Genomic DNA, 14,408 nt, shown 5'->3' with positions numbered 1-14,408 from the left:
GTTTCAAAATGTTTTGAAACTTTTGTGAATTATGACACGTTTGATTTTGCAAATCTACAACTTCTGACGCATCAGATTCTGCTGCTAGAGGCTGTTTGTGCTTTTTAAGTGATTGCTTTGCTTTGCCATCAATAAATCACATAAACAGCTTAAGGTCTTTGAAAGATGTATTTATTTTTTGCTATTTTTTTAATTGAGATGCACTGCACTAAATGGCATGCTTGTCAACAACATTAGATGGAACTGATGGAGTTTCTGGGGATGAAAACATGCTCTTCTGGTCATTTTTAAAGGTATATTGGGAACACATTTTCTTCAACCTTATGTCTTTGAAGGATATAATGGATCGACTATAATATTTCAGCTGACATACCCTTCACAGTTTGAAAGCTACAAGTACTGTTGTTTCTTCTCTATCCCTGATAGGCATGGTTATCTCTGCTAGTTGGATGACTGAATATTAATGAGAGTTTTGAAGTTGTCAAGAATGAAGAAGCAGCTGTGAGCCAAGGCTGCGGCTGCTTCAAGTGTTGACAAATGCCGGAATAAAATCAGTTGTTTCCAATTACATTCATGCCTTTTGACCCTCAAAGAGAGACATGTTTGATTGATGCCAGTATAATGTAGGATGTTTGCATCTTTCAAATGCATCCCAGACACTTAAGCTCAAACTTCTTTGAACTTACATTTAGAGTGAAGCCAGGACATCAAAAATAGTTCCACTTGAGCAGGACTAAAGTATGAAGTCTTTATTCAATAGATGTTATGCAGAAACATTCAGACATATGTTGAAGCACTTCAAAGCATATCTGTTGGAATTTGCACAGAAGACACGCATTGAAAATCAAGTGATAATCATGCCATCTGATGTCCTATTGTTTCTAAATAGGGTACTCTTCTTTTAGGAATGAAATTTCTACAATAGAATCCACATTTATATTTTCAGCCCAGATACTGCCATGGTTATTGCTGATCTTACACGTTTTAGACCAGAGTTTCCTAAAATGGGGTTCATGAGTCAGTGAAAAGTTAATAGTTAGCTGCGTGTTCAGTTTGTTCTTTGGTTTCCTGAGTTTCTCTTGTTTGCATGTTTCTTTGTTTAAATTTTCAGAATTTCTATAATTTCTGTGGACAGAAGTTCATAGCTTTTCAGGAGTATTGTGCCAAAATAAAATCTCAAGGATTTAAAATGTTTAAAACTTGAGGGATTGAACATTTGGAAATGAAGAATTTAAGACATAAATATTAGTATTGTAACTCTGTGCAGTGTAGTGTAAATAAAATTCATAAATATAACAAATATATTTTTTATTTTATACTACATATGCAATTTACAACAGTGATATACACTCACCTAAAGGATTATTAGGAACACCATACTAATACTGTGTTTGACCCCCTTTCGCCTTCAGAACTGCCTTAATTCTACGTGGCATTGATTCAACAAGGTGCTGAAAGCATTCTTTAGAAATGTTGGCCCATATTGATAGGATAGCATCTTGCAGTTGATGGAGATTTGTGGGATGCATATCCAGGGCACGAAGCTCCCATTCCACCACATCCCAAAGATGCTCTATTGGGTTGAGATCTGGTGACTGTGGGGGCCATTTTAGTACAGTGAACTCATTGTCATGTTCAAGAAACCAATTCGAAATGATTCGAGCTTTGTGACATGGTGCATTATCCTGCTGGAAGTAGCCATCAGAGGATGGTCATAAAGGGATGGACATGGTCAGAAACAATGCTCAGGTAGGCCATGGCATTTAAACGATGCCCAATTGGCACTAAGGGGCCTAAAGTGTGCCAAGAAAACATCCCCCACACCATTACACCACCACCACCAGCCTGCACAGTGGTAACAAGGCATGATGGATCCATGTTCTCATTCTGTTTACACCAAATTCTGACTCTACCATCTGAATGTCTCAACAGAAATCGAGACTCATCAGACCAGGCAACATTTTTCCAGTCTTCAACTGTCCAATTTTGGTGAGCTTGTGCAAATTGTAGCCTCTTTTTCCTATTTGTAGTGGAGATGAGTGATACCCGGTGGGGTCTTCTGCTGTTGTAGCCCATTCGCCTCAAGGTTGTGCTTGTTGTGGCTTCACAAATGCTTTGCTGCATACCTCGGTTGTAATGAGTGGTTATTTCAGTCAAAGTTGCTCTTCTATCAGCTTGAATCAGTCGGCCCATTCTCCTCTGACCTCTAGCATCAACAAGGCATTTTCACCCACAGGACTGCCGCATACTGGATGTTTTTCACACCATTCTTTGCAAACCCTAGAAATGGTTGTGCGTGAAAATCCCAGTAACTGAGCAGATTGAAATACTCAGACCGGCCCGTCTGGCACCAACAACCATGCCACGCTCAAAATTGCTTAAATCACCTTTCTTTCCCATTCTGACATCTTTCCCATTCTTGACCAGGACCACACCCCTAAATACATTGAAGCAACTGCCATGTGATTGGTTGATTAGATAATTGCATTTATGAGAAATTGAACAGGTGTTCCTAATAATCCTTTAGGTGAGTGTATTTCTGTCTTCAATTTTATAATTATAGTTATAATAATAATAATTATTATTTATTATTAATTAATTAATTAATTAATTATTATTCACATTGATTGGGTTCCTAAAGCTTCATCTCAACTAAAAAAAGTCCAGCTATAAAAACAAAATAAAACACTTACTAATATTAGTAAAACTGTAATATTAGTAAAGATTATATTTTATCTACTGTATTTACTTACATGTGTGTGTCAGGTGTGTCTTGTTTATTATCTCATTAATTCCCTCATTAGTTCCTGTATAAGTACTCATTGGTTTGTTCAATCTTTATCCTGTTACTGGCCTCTGGAAGAGTATGTTGAGGAGTTCTTGCTATATTACACCCTGGTGAGCTGGAACACTCATATGCTCAAAGCCTGTTTTCGGGAGCGACTGGATGACAAGCTGTATCAGTTCCTTTCTCTTCTTAAAAGCAGCTCTTCTTTGGTTGAATATATTAATTATGTCCTCTGGTTGAATGGTTCTGATTTTCTTGTTGAGGAAATTTATGAGGACATTCCCAGCTGTCATCCAGACCCACCCTGAAAACATTTGGCTACTCCAGCAAACCTCAAGCCTGCGTACAAGCCTTTCATGGACCTTACCACCAGGGTATCCACTCCAAAGCCTGCTCCCAAGTCCATCCCAGAGTCTCGTCGCAAGATGGCCACCATCGCTAAGCCTCGTCGCAAGATGGCCACCACTCCAGAGCCTCGTCACAAGATGGCCGTCACCACGCCTGAGCCCTCGGTAAAGATGGTCGCCGCCAAAGATGAGCCCTCGGTAAAGATGGTCGCCGCCAAAGATGAGCCCTCATCCAAATGGCCACCATGCCTAATTCCTCTCCAGAGCTAATGGATGACTTATGGCTGATTGACTTCTGGTCAGAACCTGTACCGGTCCCTAACTAGAGTCCAGTGATGGCTCCAGCCTCTGAGTCCACTCCAGTGTCTTCTCCAGCCCCTGAGTCCATAACCAGTGTCTTCTCCAGCCCCTGAATCTGCTCCAGTGTCTTCTACAGCCCCTGAGTTCACTCCAGTGTCTTCTCCAGCCCCTGAGTTTGCTCCAGTGTCTTCACCAGCCCCTGGATCCACTCTAGTGTCTTTGCCTGCCCCTGAGTTCACTTCTGTGTCTTCTCCAGCCCCCGAATCTGCTCCAGTGTCTGCTTCAGCCTGTGACCAGGGTCCAGTGATGGCTTCAGCCCCTGACCAGAGTCTAGTGACCGCTCCAGTCCCCGAGTCAGCTCCAGACTCTGCTCCAGTCCCTGAGTCAGCTCCAATTTCTGCTCCAGTCCCTAAGTCAGCTCCAGACTCTGCTCCAGTCCCTGAGTCGACTCCAGCTCACCAGGCCACTGCAGTCCTTGAACTCAGCCCAGTGCATGCTTCTATACTATAGAGCATTGCAGTGTCCCTAATGGCACTAGCAATTGTGTGTGTTTGGGCCACACATGCAATCGCTCCAGCCGCTGGTCCCGCTCCGGCCCCTGATACCTGTTACTCCGGCATATACCCATAGCCAGAGTGCCCGAGCCTGGGGTCCAGGCCGAGGCCACTGAGGCCACACCGCCATGGTGCCCTGAATGTCCTGAATGTCCTGATCCGTCATGGTGCCCCGAACTGCCCGATCCGCCATGGGCCCCTGAATTGTCCGATCCGCCATGGGCCCCCTGAACTGCCCGATCCGCCATGGCCCCCTGAACTGTTCATTCTGCCATGGCTCCCTGAACTGCTCGATCCGCCATGGGCCCCTGAACTGTCTGATCTGCCATGGGCCCCCTGAACTGCCCGATCCGCCATGGCCCCCTGAACTGTTCATTCTGCCATGGCTCCCTGAACTGCCCGATCCGCCATGGGCCCCTGAACTGTCCGATCCGCCATGGGCCCCCTGAACTGCCCGATCCGCCATGGCCCCCTGAACTGTTCATTCTGCCATGGCTCCCTGAACTGCCCGATCCGCCATGGGCCCCTGAACTGTCTGATCCGCCATGGGCCCCCTGAACTGCCCGATACGCCATGGCCCCCTGAACTGTTCATTCTGCCATGGCTCCCTGAACTGCCTAATCCGCCATGGCCCCCTGAACGGTTGGTACCACCCTGGAGGCATCCTACCTGTATGCATCTTCCCACGACCTCCAGGGGGAAGTAATGTCACATGTCTGTCTGTTTTTCACTGTTCTTTTGTCTCCCATTTTTCAGTTTCCTGCCTTTAGTTAGTTGCCTTGGTTACTCATTTGATTAGTGTCCTCGTTTTGGGTGTGTTTTGTGATTATCTCATTAATTCCATCATTAATTCCTGTATAAGTACTCCTTGGTTTGTTCACTCTTTGTCCTGTCACTGTTATGTTTTGGATGTGTTACTTACCTGTTATAAAATAATATTTTATCTAGTATAACATTATCATATGAACTAGAAAATGACAGTGTACAGCATGGCAGGAATTACTTTTTTACATGTTAATATTACTCAGTACTTAAATGTATAATTACACTGTAACAAGGACACCTTAAAATAAAGTGTGACTGGTCTTTGCCTGGTCATAATTCTTGTTTCACACTGTGGTTGTGGGTCTCCATCTCCTGTCTTTTGCCTTCTAGACGATCTCTGTGTCAGTATCGGTTCTGACTCTGAGCTGCATTGCCCAGGATCGCTGGTATGCTATCTGCCACCCACTGAAGTTCAAGAGTACTGCCAAAAGGGCCCGCAAGAGTATCATTCTGATCTGGCTGGTTTCCTGTGTGATCATGATTCCACAAGCCATAGTCATGGAATGCAGCAGTCTGCTGCCAGAACTTACCAACAAAACCAGCCTGTTCACCGTGTGTGATGAACAGTGGGCAGGTAAGAGATCTTTTGCTACTTCACAGTCTCCTATCAAGGCACAGTAGGGCTATATACCATTTTAGACAGATCATTTATTTTTGCTGTGGGAGCACAGAGAGATAGTAAGGTTCAATCAAGTATTGACATCAACCTTAAAGAACATAGTTTATGGCTGTTTTTTGGCTAAAGCTGTGTTCTCTCCATAACAGTGTTCAATTAACCCTCTGGAATTTGAGGCATTTTTTAAAGTGCCCCTATCAAGGTTCGAACAGATACTGTAAAATTAAATTCAAGGACTTCCAATGACTTTTCAAGCACTACCTTTTTGGTTTTCCTTTTTTTTTTCAAGGTTTTCTGCATTAACATAGTCCTGCTAATTAACATATTCCTGCTAATATCCCAATTTTTAAAGAGGAGGTTTAATAATAAAGTTATGAATAGGATTTTTTTTATTATTATGTTACATATCAATTTATTAGTAAAAAAGGAAACAACTGCACACTCACTGAAGCATAAAGACTGATTTAATATACCAACGTTTCGGCTCGTAGCCTTTGTCAAGGTATAATTTAAGAATGGAGAATAGTTTACATTGTTTACGAAATTCTTACGAAGTTCCTAAACGTAATTTAGGGAGGAGCGAGCCCATCTAATCTTCCAATCAACATCCAGAGTATATAAGCAGCTGCTTACCTCTCTTCAGTCTCAGCTGTTCCAGCATCCCTCCACCTCCCCAAACTCCACCTTCATCTCAGGTACCTTGCCCTATGTAATCATATCCTGTATTTATTCACTGGGGGGGTATATATCAGAGCTCGAGTTGAAGCTGCTTCATCGAGCCCCTCCTCAGTGGAGAGCAAGCCAAATTAGCTAACCTAATACCCTAAAGATTATATGGGCAAACAAACTTGTTAAATGTATATTATGAGAAAACAAAAGTGTTTTTTTGACCTTGCATGCATGTAAAACTGTTGTAGGAGACTACCAAAACAATATTAGGAACCTTAAAAAAGACATAATAGGGGCACTTTAACATGCCCAGACATTTGTGGTTATTTCAGTTATTTATAATTAACTATTTAATGGCTAATGACTGGTTACAGTGTATTCAGCACAAACTGTGCAACAAAAATATGTGAGCAGCTATGTATATGCTTGTATTTTTGAGAAAAACAAATTTATGAGTGGTTAGTCATTGAAATAAGGTAATAAAACATATACTGAGCATTAGCTTCTGATTGGCTAAAGGAAGACTCTCAGGCATGCAGGCAGTATGGGTACGCAGCGTCTCATTCCCTACTCAGGGAACTGGGATTATAGTACCCGACAGTAACAGCTTTGAAGAGGCTCTGATGCCTAGGGGTGAAATTAATCCATGCATCCCAAATGCCTGATAAATAGCCTGCACAATCCAGCGTGCAACACATTGCTTGGAAGCTGCAGAACCCCTCCTGCATGCTCCAAAACAAACAAACAGCTCAGATTTACACCACTGACCTGAGCGGTGTACATAAATGCTGAGCGCCTGAACTGGGACTAAAATATTAAGCCTCTCCAGTTCCACAGATTGAAAAGTCAGAGAACAGAAAGCCTGAACCACAGAGCATGGTACTGCGGAAGGCACTTTTGAGACATACATCTGGCCTAGGATGAAGAATCGCTTTGACTTCAGAAGGATCAAATTACAAGCAAATTACAACCTTCCAGGAGAACGTCATGGTCTCAAGATGGAAATCTCAAACGAAGATGTCTCACTCCCAGCAGGATGCGAGATACCAAAGGATGCCTCCCCAGAGATGCACTATCAATGGGTATGTGGCTAACAGAAATGGCTGTCACATACACTTTAATTGTAGATGGGGCTAACCCAGCAGAAAAGCTGTCTTGCAAGTACTCCATCAGGAGGGCAGTTAACTGGTTCTAAGTGGCGCTCTCTGCACCACAAGGAAAAGAGTCTCCACTTGAAGGCATACAATTTCCTTGTGGATGGAGCCCTAGTACTCAGATGGTCTGAACAACCTCAGTTGAGAGATCAACACCTAAGAGCTGGTCCCCCTTAGGGTCTAGACCCATAGTTTCCACATCTTGTGTTGGAAAGTGATAAATTGTGGCCACTGCCTGAGATAGAGGATCCCTCTAAATGGTAATCTCCCAAGGAGGGTCGTCCAGTAGAGATATCAAGTCTGAAAACCAGGGTTGGCCAAATCAGGGCTATGAGTAGTAGGCTAGCCCCATCCTGGCGTACCCAGGATAGGAGCAGAGCAATTAGGGGAAAGCGTACTGACATAACCTTGGCCATGTCTATACCATAGCATACAGCCCCAAGGGTGCTGAAGCTGTGAGGGGGAACCAGAGTGGGCAGTGTGTCAAAATCTCTGAAGCGAACAGGTCCACATCCACTTTACCAAAGAAGAAAGTACACTCTTCTTGGAGTTTAGCCTCAACCCCAGGAACCTCATGCGAGTGAGAATGACATCTCAAACCGCCACCTCTTCAGACTGGGTGGGAGTAAGCCATCATTAATGTAATTGAGCAAACGGATGCCCTGGAATCACAAAGGAGCCAGAGCTGCATCCATGCATTTCGTGAAGGTGTGAGATGACAAGGCTTGGCCAGAAGGAAGAACCCGATATTGATAAGCTTTGCCCCCGAGAGTAAACCTGAGGAACTTCCTGTGTTGGGGAAGTATGCATCCTTTAGATCTATCATAACAGACCAGTCCTCGGATCAGATCTGAAGCATTATGAGAACATTTTGAACCTGTTGAGATGACGCAGATCCAAAATCGGACACAAACCCCACCATCCTTCTATTAAATTAGGAAGTACCAACGCTCTCTCTCCCTCTCTCTATCTCGAAGAGGACTTATTTTAATGGCCTTTTTCACTAAAAGAGACTGTACTAAGGAGGATAAATTTGAAATTCCTGTAACATTGTTCCACAGTTCACAGAACCAAATTAGCCACATTTGGCAGAAGCTGCCATGCTGCCAAATGGTCTGAAAGGGGTATCAGCATCACGAGACTGACCACTGGTGCAGGAGGAGTAATATATTCGAAGCCCTGAAACAGCTCACTGGCAGAGAACAGTCAAACATACTTCTCTAATATCCTTCTAAGAGGCATCCCAATTCTGAAATGTTCCCAGACGGACACTTAGTAACTAACATGCTGGAGACGGCTGGAGACTGCTTTGCTCTGAAACACCGGAGGTGTCAAGGGCATGGATAGGAATCGTGCACACTGTAGCATGGTGTGGACTAACCCCTCTTGAGGGGAACTGCCCTCAAAGCCCTGAGTGCTTTAGCATCAGTGGTTCGCAGCCTTCCAAGAGGAAATGACAATCCTCAGATCCAGACTCTCCTTGGAAGACTGCGGCTGAGTGCATTGCCTCAACCTCCCAGGCTCTCTGATGGGGTTCTCGAGTAGCAACACTATTTTGTTTTTTTGCACACACCTACAGCTTGGCACAGGCTAAGTTTGAGAAATAGCCTTGCATGCCTGGACGCGACAGAAGATAAATTGGAAGGAATCCTCCAACTGTTTTTAGTAGGGGTTAAACGGATGATGGTTGATCTGTGGTCCATACGGACAAGGCCCCACAGTTCAGAACACATATGATTCACAGATTAATTGCAAAGTATAACCATCATAGAGTGAAAGTTTATCATTTGCATGTTTTGTCTTGCCAATTTACACATTTAAGCGATTTTAAACCATTCCAGCTCAGCTCTTTTGCATCTCAGTGCACTTGAATGAACACATACACACATACACATATTCTCATAAACACAGTTATGTCTTAAATGAACATAAGAAATCATAAAGAAATCAGATGCGTGTCATTTTACTGGATCCATGCATTCGGTCCTAAAGTGACACCAGCTTATAATTATCTGCTGGTGTCTATGCCATTCATTTTAATGAAACAACAAACACAACTTTACAAAAGATTAATCTATGTTTAATTTATACAATGAAATCTATAGTGTTATTTTACATTATTACAAACCCGATTCCAAAAAGTTGGGACACTGTACAAATTGTGAATAAAAACAGAATGCAATGATGTGGAAGTTTAAAATTTCAATATTTTATTCAGAATACAACATAGATGACATATCAAATGTTTAAACTGAGAAAATGTATAATTTTAAGGGAAAAAATAAGTTGATTTTAAATTTCATGGCATCAATACATCTCAAAAAAGTTGGGACAAGGCCATGTTTACCACTGTGTGGCATCCCCTCTTCTTTTTATAACAGTCTGCAAATGTCTGGGGACTGAGGAGACAAGTTGCTCAAGTTTAGGAATAGGAATGTTGTCCCATTCTTGTCTAATACAGGCTTTTAGTTGCTCAATTGTCTTAGGTCTTCTATGTTGTGAAAGATATGAAATGTTTTCTATGGGTGAAAGATCTGGACTGCAGGCTGGCCATTTCAGTACCCGGATCCTTCTTCTACGCAGCCATGATGTTTTAATTGATGCAGTATATGGTCTGGCATTGTCATGTTGGAAAATGCAAGGTCTTCCCTGAAAGAGACAACGTCTGGATGGGAGCATATGTTGTTCTAGAACTTGGATATACCTTTCAGCATTGATAGTGCCTTTCCAGATGTGTAAGCTGCCCGTGCCACACACACTCATGCAACCCCATACTATCAGAGATGCAGGCTGAACGCTGATAACAACTTGGGTTGTCCTTGTCCTCTTTAGTCCGGATGACATGGTGTCCCAGTTTGCCACAGTCCATTTTAAATGAGCCTTGGCCCAGAGAAAACGCCTGCGCTTCTGGATCATGTTTAGATATGGCTTCTTTTTTGACCTATAGAGTTTTAGCCGGCAACAGCGAATGGCACGGTGGATTTTGTTCACCGACAATGTTTTCTGGAACTATTCCTGAGCCCATGTTGTGATTTCCATTACAGTAGCATTCCTGTATGTGAAGCAGTGCCGTCTAAGGGCCCGAAGATCACAGGCATCCAGTATGGTTTTCCGGCCTTGACCCTTGCGCACAGAGATTGTTCCAGATTCTCTGAATCTTTGGATGATATTATGCACTGTAGATGATGATAACTTCAAACTCTTCAATTTTTCTCTGAGAAACTCCTTTCTGATATTGCTCCACTATTTTTGGCCGCAGCATTGGGGGAATTGGTGATCCTCTGCCCATCTTGACTTCTGAGAGACACTTCCACTCTGAGAGGCTCTTTTTATACCCAATCATGTTGCCATTTGACCTAATAAGTTGCAAATTGGTCCTCCAGCTGTTCCTTATATGTACATTTAACTTTTCCGGCCTCTTACTGCTACCCGTCCCTACTTTTTTGGAATGTGTAGCTCTCATGAAATCCAAAATGAGACAATATTTGGTATGACATTTCAAAATGTCTCAATTTTAACATTTGATACGTTATCTATATACTATTGTGAATAAAATATAAGCTTATGAGATTTGTAAATTATTGCATTCCTTTTTTTATTCAAAATTTGTACAGTGTCCCAACTTTTTTGGAATCGGGTTTGTACATTTCTGTATCTGATTACTACTGTTAGACATTATTTATAACTTTGTCATATTGTATTTATCTATACTTGTAATTAGTGTATTTGTTATTATTTTTTACTTACTGTTCATGTGCCTTTAATAATGTTTGAACATTATTAGTTAGGCTAATAGTTTTTTTTTTATCTAAGTACTTGTACTTACTAATGCATTTTTTCTATGAACCTCCTGCCCCTTGGCTGTTCACAATGCATGCAGCCAGCCCCTGAACTGTGGATTCTCTGCTTCTAAACAAACAACACACAAGTCGTGCATGTCACTGGCGGTAATACAGTTACAGACACAAAGACACACACTTCCTTCATTGTTTGCCATTTCAACCTTTTTTTTTTTCTTTTTTTGACAAACAACAATAAATAAGACAAATAATACAAATAGCGCTTCCTGAAGACAAAGAAGCTGATGACATCTAATGCAGGCATCATTTTATAGTCATAATGGCACATAATTTCATGTCATGTGACTGCCGTTGACCAATAGAATTGCCATGATTATACACATGCTTCAGAGATTGGTAATGTGGAAGCGTTCCCACCAGTGGCGAGGCTACAGAAGGGCCAGGGCGGCACTGGCCCACCCAGATTGATGGCTGGCCCACCCAATCAAAGGTGCCAGAATATTTCATTTTATTTCCAGACACTACTTTGGCCTGGAAATAGTCATATCTGTTGTGAAAGCCTATATATAATTTGAAAAATGTATTATTAAAAATACATAATGTGTTTTTATTTTGCGCTGGTAAACTCAGCTTTCCAGAGTCGCGACAGCAGCTGTTTCTATGCGGCGTGCGTCACCGTCCATGACTTGCGCTTATAATAGACTATGTGTGCCGGTTTGTTTCATTTCTACTGTGATTAGCCTATTTATTCTACAGTAACAATTTATTCTATGGTAACATAGTCACCTATGTGTAAAAAAAATTAAAAATTGAAGTGATGACAATGAAATTAAATCGAGCTTTGGTTCAGTATTGTTTCCTAGCTTCCCTCACACCATTAACACTAGAAGTCCCAGAGATTTGTAACCCTCCTTTAGCCAAGTGGATGCTAACTGGCTAGTCTTTTGGCTATCATTAGCATCAATTCATGTGTAAATATGGTCATTACCTGAGCAATCTGCAGGGGGGTTGGGGGTGTGTGTGTGAATGGTTGCTGGTGGCTTGTTTGTATGTGTGGGGGAGGGAGGGCTGCTAAAAGCAGAAAACGTCTCGGTTACGTATGTAACCCTCGTTCCCTGAAGGAGGGAACGGAGACGTACGTCAGTAGTGACCGACGAATTGGGATATCGCTAGAGAGCCCCTATCAGCTTCGAGAGAACTAAAACAAGCCAATGGAATTGGCGTGCGATATTTGCATAATGCGCACCTCCCCTAACAGGTGGATATAAAAAGGGGGGCAGATGCAATCGCACTCTGTTTTTCGCTGAGGAGACAACCGGTGTCCGCACTGCAGCGAGGTACAGAAACTGTGGCGACGGGACGAGGCGTCTCCGTTCCCTGGACTCAGGGAACGAGGGTTACCATACGTAACCGAGACGTTCCCTTTCAGTCGGTCACGTTCGACGTACGTCAGTAGTGACCGACGAATTGGGATCCCTACCAAAACGCCACAGTTACGAAACCCCTTCCAGTGCCCAGCGCAGGCTCTAGCCACCCGTCGCACCAAGGGGACGGAGAAGGGGCGAGCTTACGCCGGGAAGTCTACTGCTGTTCCGATATACCCACTAAGTAAACTAGACTACACTGGGGAAGCGAACCCGTAAGGAACGCTGCGGAACCACTACCTACCCAGAGGGAAGGAATTTACATGGAAAACATATGGACTGGCCCGCAGGGCAGAACGCATATGAGTCCCTGGGATGGCTCCACCTGAGTAGGGGGAGACTCATCTGACAGGAGAAAGCAGAAGCTCTGCTAAGGGAAAGACACGGGCTCACCGTAGGAGGTAACCGTGGACAATACACATATGGAATCACTCACGTAGAGGGATTGCAACATATGGAGACCCAACCAACAGACAACATCGAAGATGGATGTTGGTCTGGCATCAGACACTCCGCAATGCCCGAGCCGAAGGTGGAGGTGGAGGAACTCGACAGGGTTCACCGAACGGGGAACACGACTGGAGTCAACAGATGCACATATCCTGCCCAGGGCGGGAGTGGCATTGCAAGCCGACACGAGCACAGGTTCAACGCGTCTACCGGCTGGTGGAAGCGAGTACACGGGAAGAACCAGCTTACACGTAAGCTAAAAACCCTAGCAAACGTGTTGGGTGTCGCCCAGCCCACAGCTCTACAATCTGTCAGCGAGGCGCCATGAGCCAGCGCCCAGGAAGAGGCCACTCAGGTGGAGTGGGTTCTCAACCCGAACGGGCAAGGCACGCCCTGGGAACATAAGCCAGGGGCGATGGCATCCACTAACCAGTGGGCCATCCTCTGCTTGGAGACAGCCTTTCCCTTCTGCTGGTCTCCGTAACAGACAAAGAGCTGATCTGAGGTCCTAAGCTTCAAGTTCTATCCACGTAAACACGCAGGGCGTGAACTGGAAAGAGCGAAGCTAGGGCTGGGTCTGCCTCCTCCGAAGGCAGCGCTTGCAGGTTCACTACCTGATCTCTGAAGGGAGTGGTAGGAACCTTGGGCACATATCCAGGCCGGGGTCTCAGGAAGACGTGAGAATCCCCAGGCCCAAATTCAAGGCACGATTCGTCGACCGAAAATGCGTGCAGGTCCCCTACCCTCTAACATGAGGCCAATACAACCAGGAGGACGGTCTAAGAGACAGTACTTTTAACTCGATTAATTGCAAAGGCTCAAGGGATGACGCCGAAGTTAGCTAAGAACTAAGGTGAGATCCCTAGAGGGTAAGGAGGGTGGGCAAGGAGGATTCAGTCCCCTCGCCCCCCTCAGGAACCTGATGGTCAGACCGTGTTTCCCCAGGGCTTGCCATCAACTGCATGGAGATGTGCAGCGAAGCGGCAACATACACCTTGAGGGTGGAGGGAGACAGCCTTCGCTCCAAGCCCTCTTGCAGGAAGGAAAGCACAGATCTGACCGAGCATGATCGGGGGGTCCTCTCGTCTTGCGAGAGGAGCACCATTCAACGAAAAGGTTCGACTTCAACGCATAGGGCTCCTCGTGAAGGAGCTCTAGCGGAAGTGATGGTGTCTACGACCGCCTGCGGGGAGATCACCCAGAACCTCCGCATCCCGTCCAGGGACCACACGTGGAGGTTCCACAGGTCGGGACGCGGGTGCCATAGGAAGCCCCATCTCTGGAGTCAGGAGGTCCTTCCTCAGAGTAATGGGCCAAGGAGGGGCTGTCGTGATGAGCTTTAGGTCCGAAACCCGGGTCCGAGTGACCAATTTGGAGACACTAACAAGACCTGCTCCTCATCCTCCCTGACCTAGCACAGGAGCTGTGCGAGAATGCTCACTGGGGAAAACGCATATTGCGTAGGCCCCGGGGCCAGCTGA

At 44.5% G+C, this 14,408-nt stretch overlaps 1 protein-coding gene across 1 annotated transcript in view; it reads left to right on the top strand.

Annotated features, from left to right (window-relative positions):
- hcrtr2 (hypocretin (orexin) receptor 2) overlaps nt 1–14,408 on the top strand; it is a 60,759-nt gene that overhangs the window by 17,256 nt on the left and 29,095 nt on the right. The window contains exon 3 of the mRNA XM_067385455.1: nt 5,145–5,388. Coding sequence (XP_067241556.1) covers nt 5,145–5,388 — 244 coding nt within the window. The remainder of the gene's footprint in view (nt 1–5,144; nt 5,389–14,408) is intronic.

Source organism: Chanodichthys erythropterus, chromosome 5, assembly GCF_024489055.1.
Source record: "Chanodichthys erythropterus isolate Z2021 chromosome 5, ASM2448905v1, whole genome shotgun sequence".
Taxonomy (NCBI): domain Eukaryota; kingdom Metazoa; phylum Chordata; class Actinopteri; order Cypriniformes; family Xenocyprididae; genus Chanodichthys; species Chanodichthys erythropterus.
Note: the sequence above shows the minus strand (reverse complement) of the source record. Positions and strands in the feature narration are given on the sequence as shown.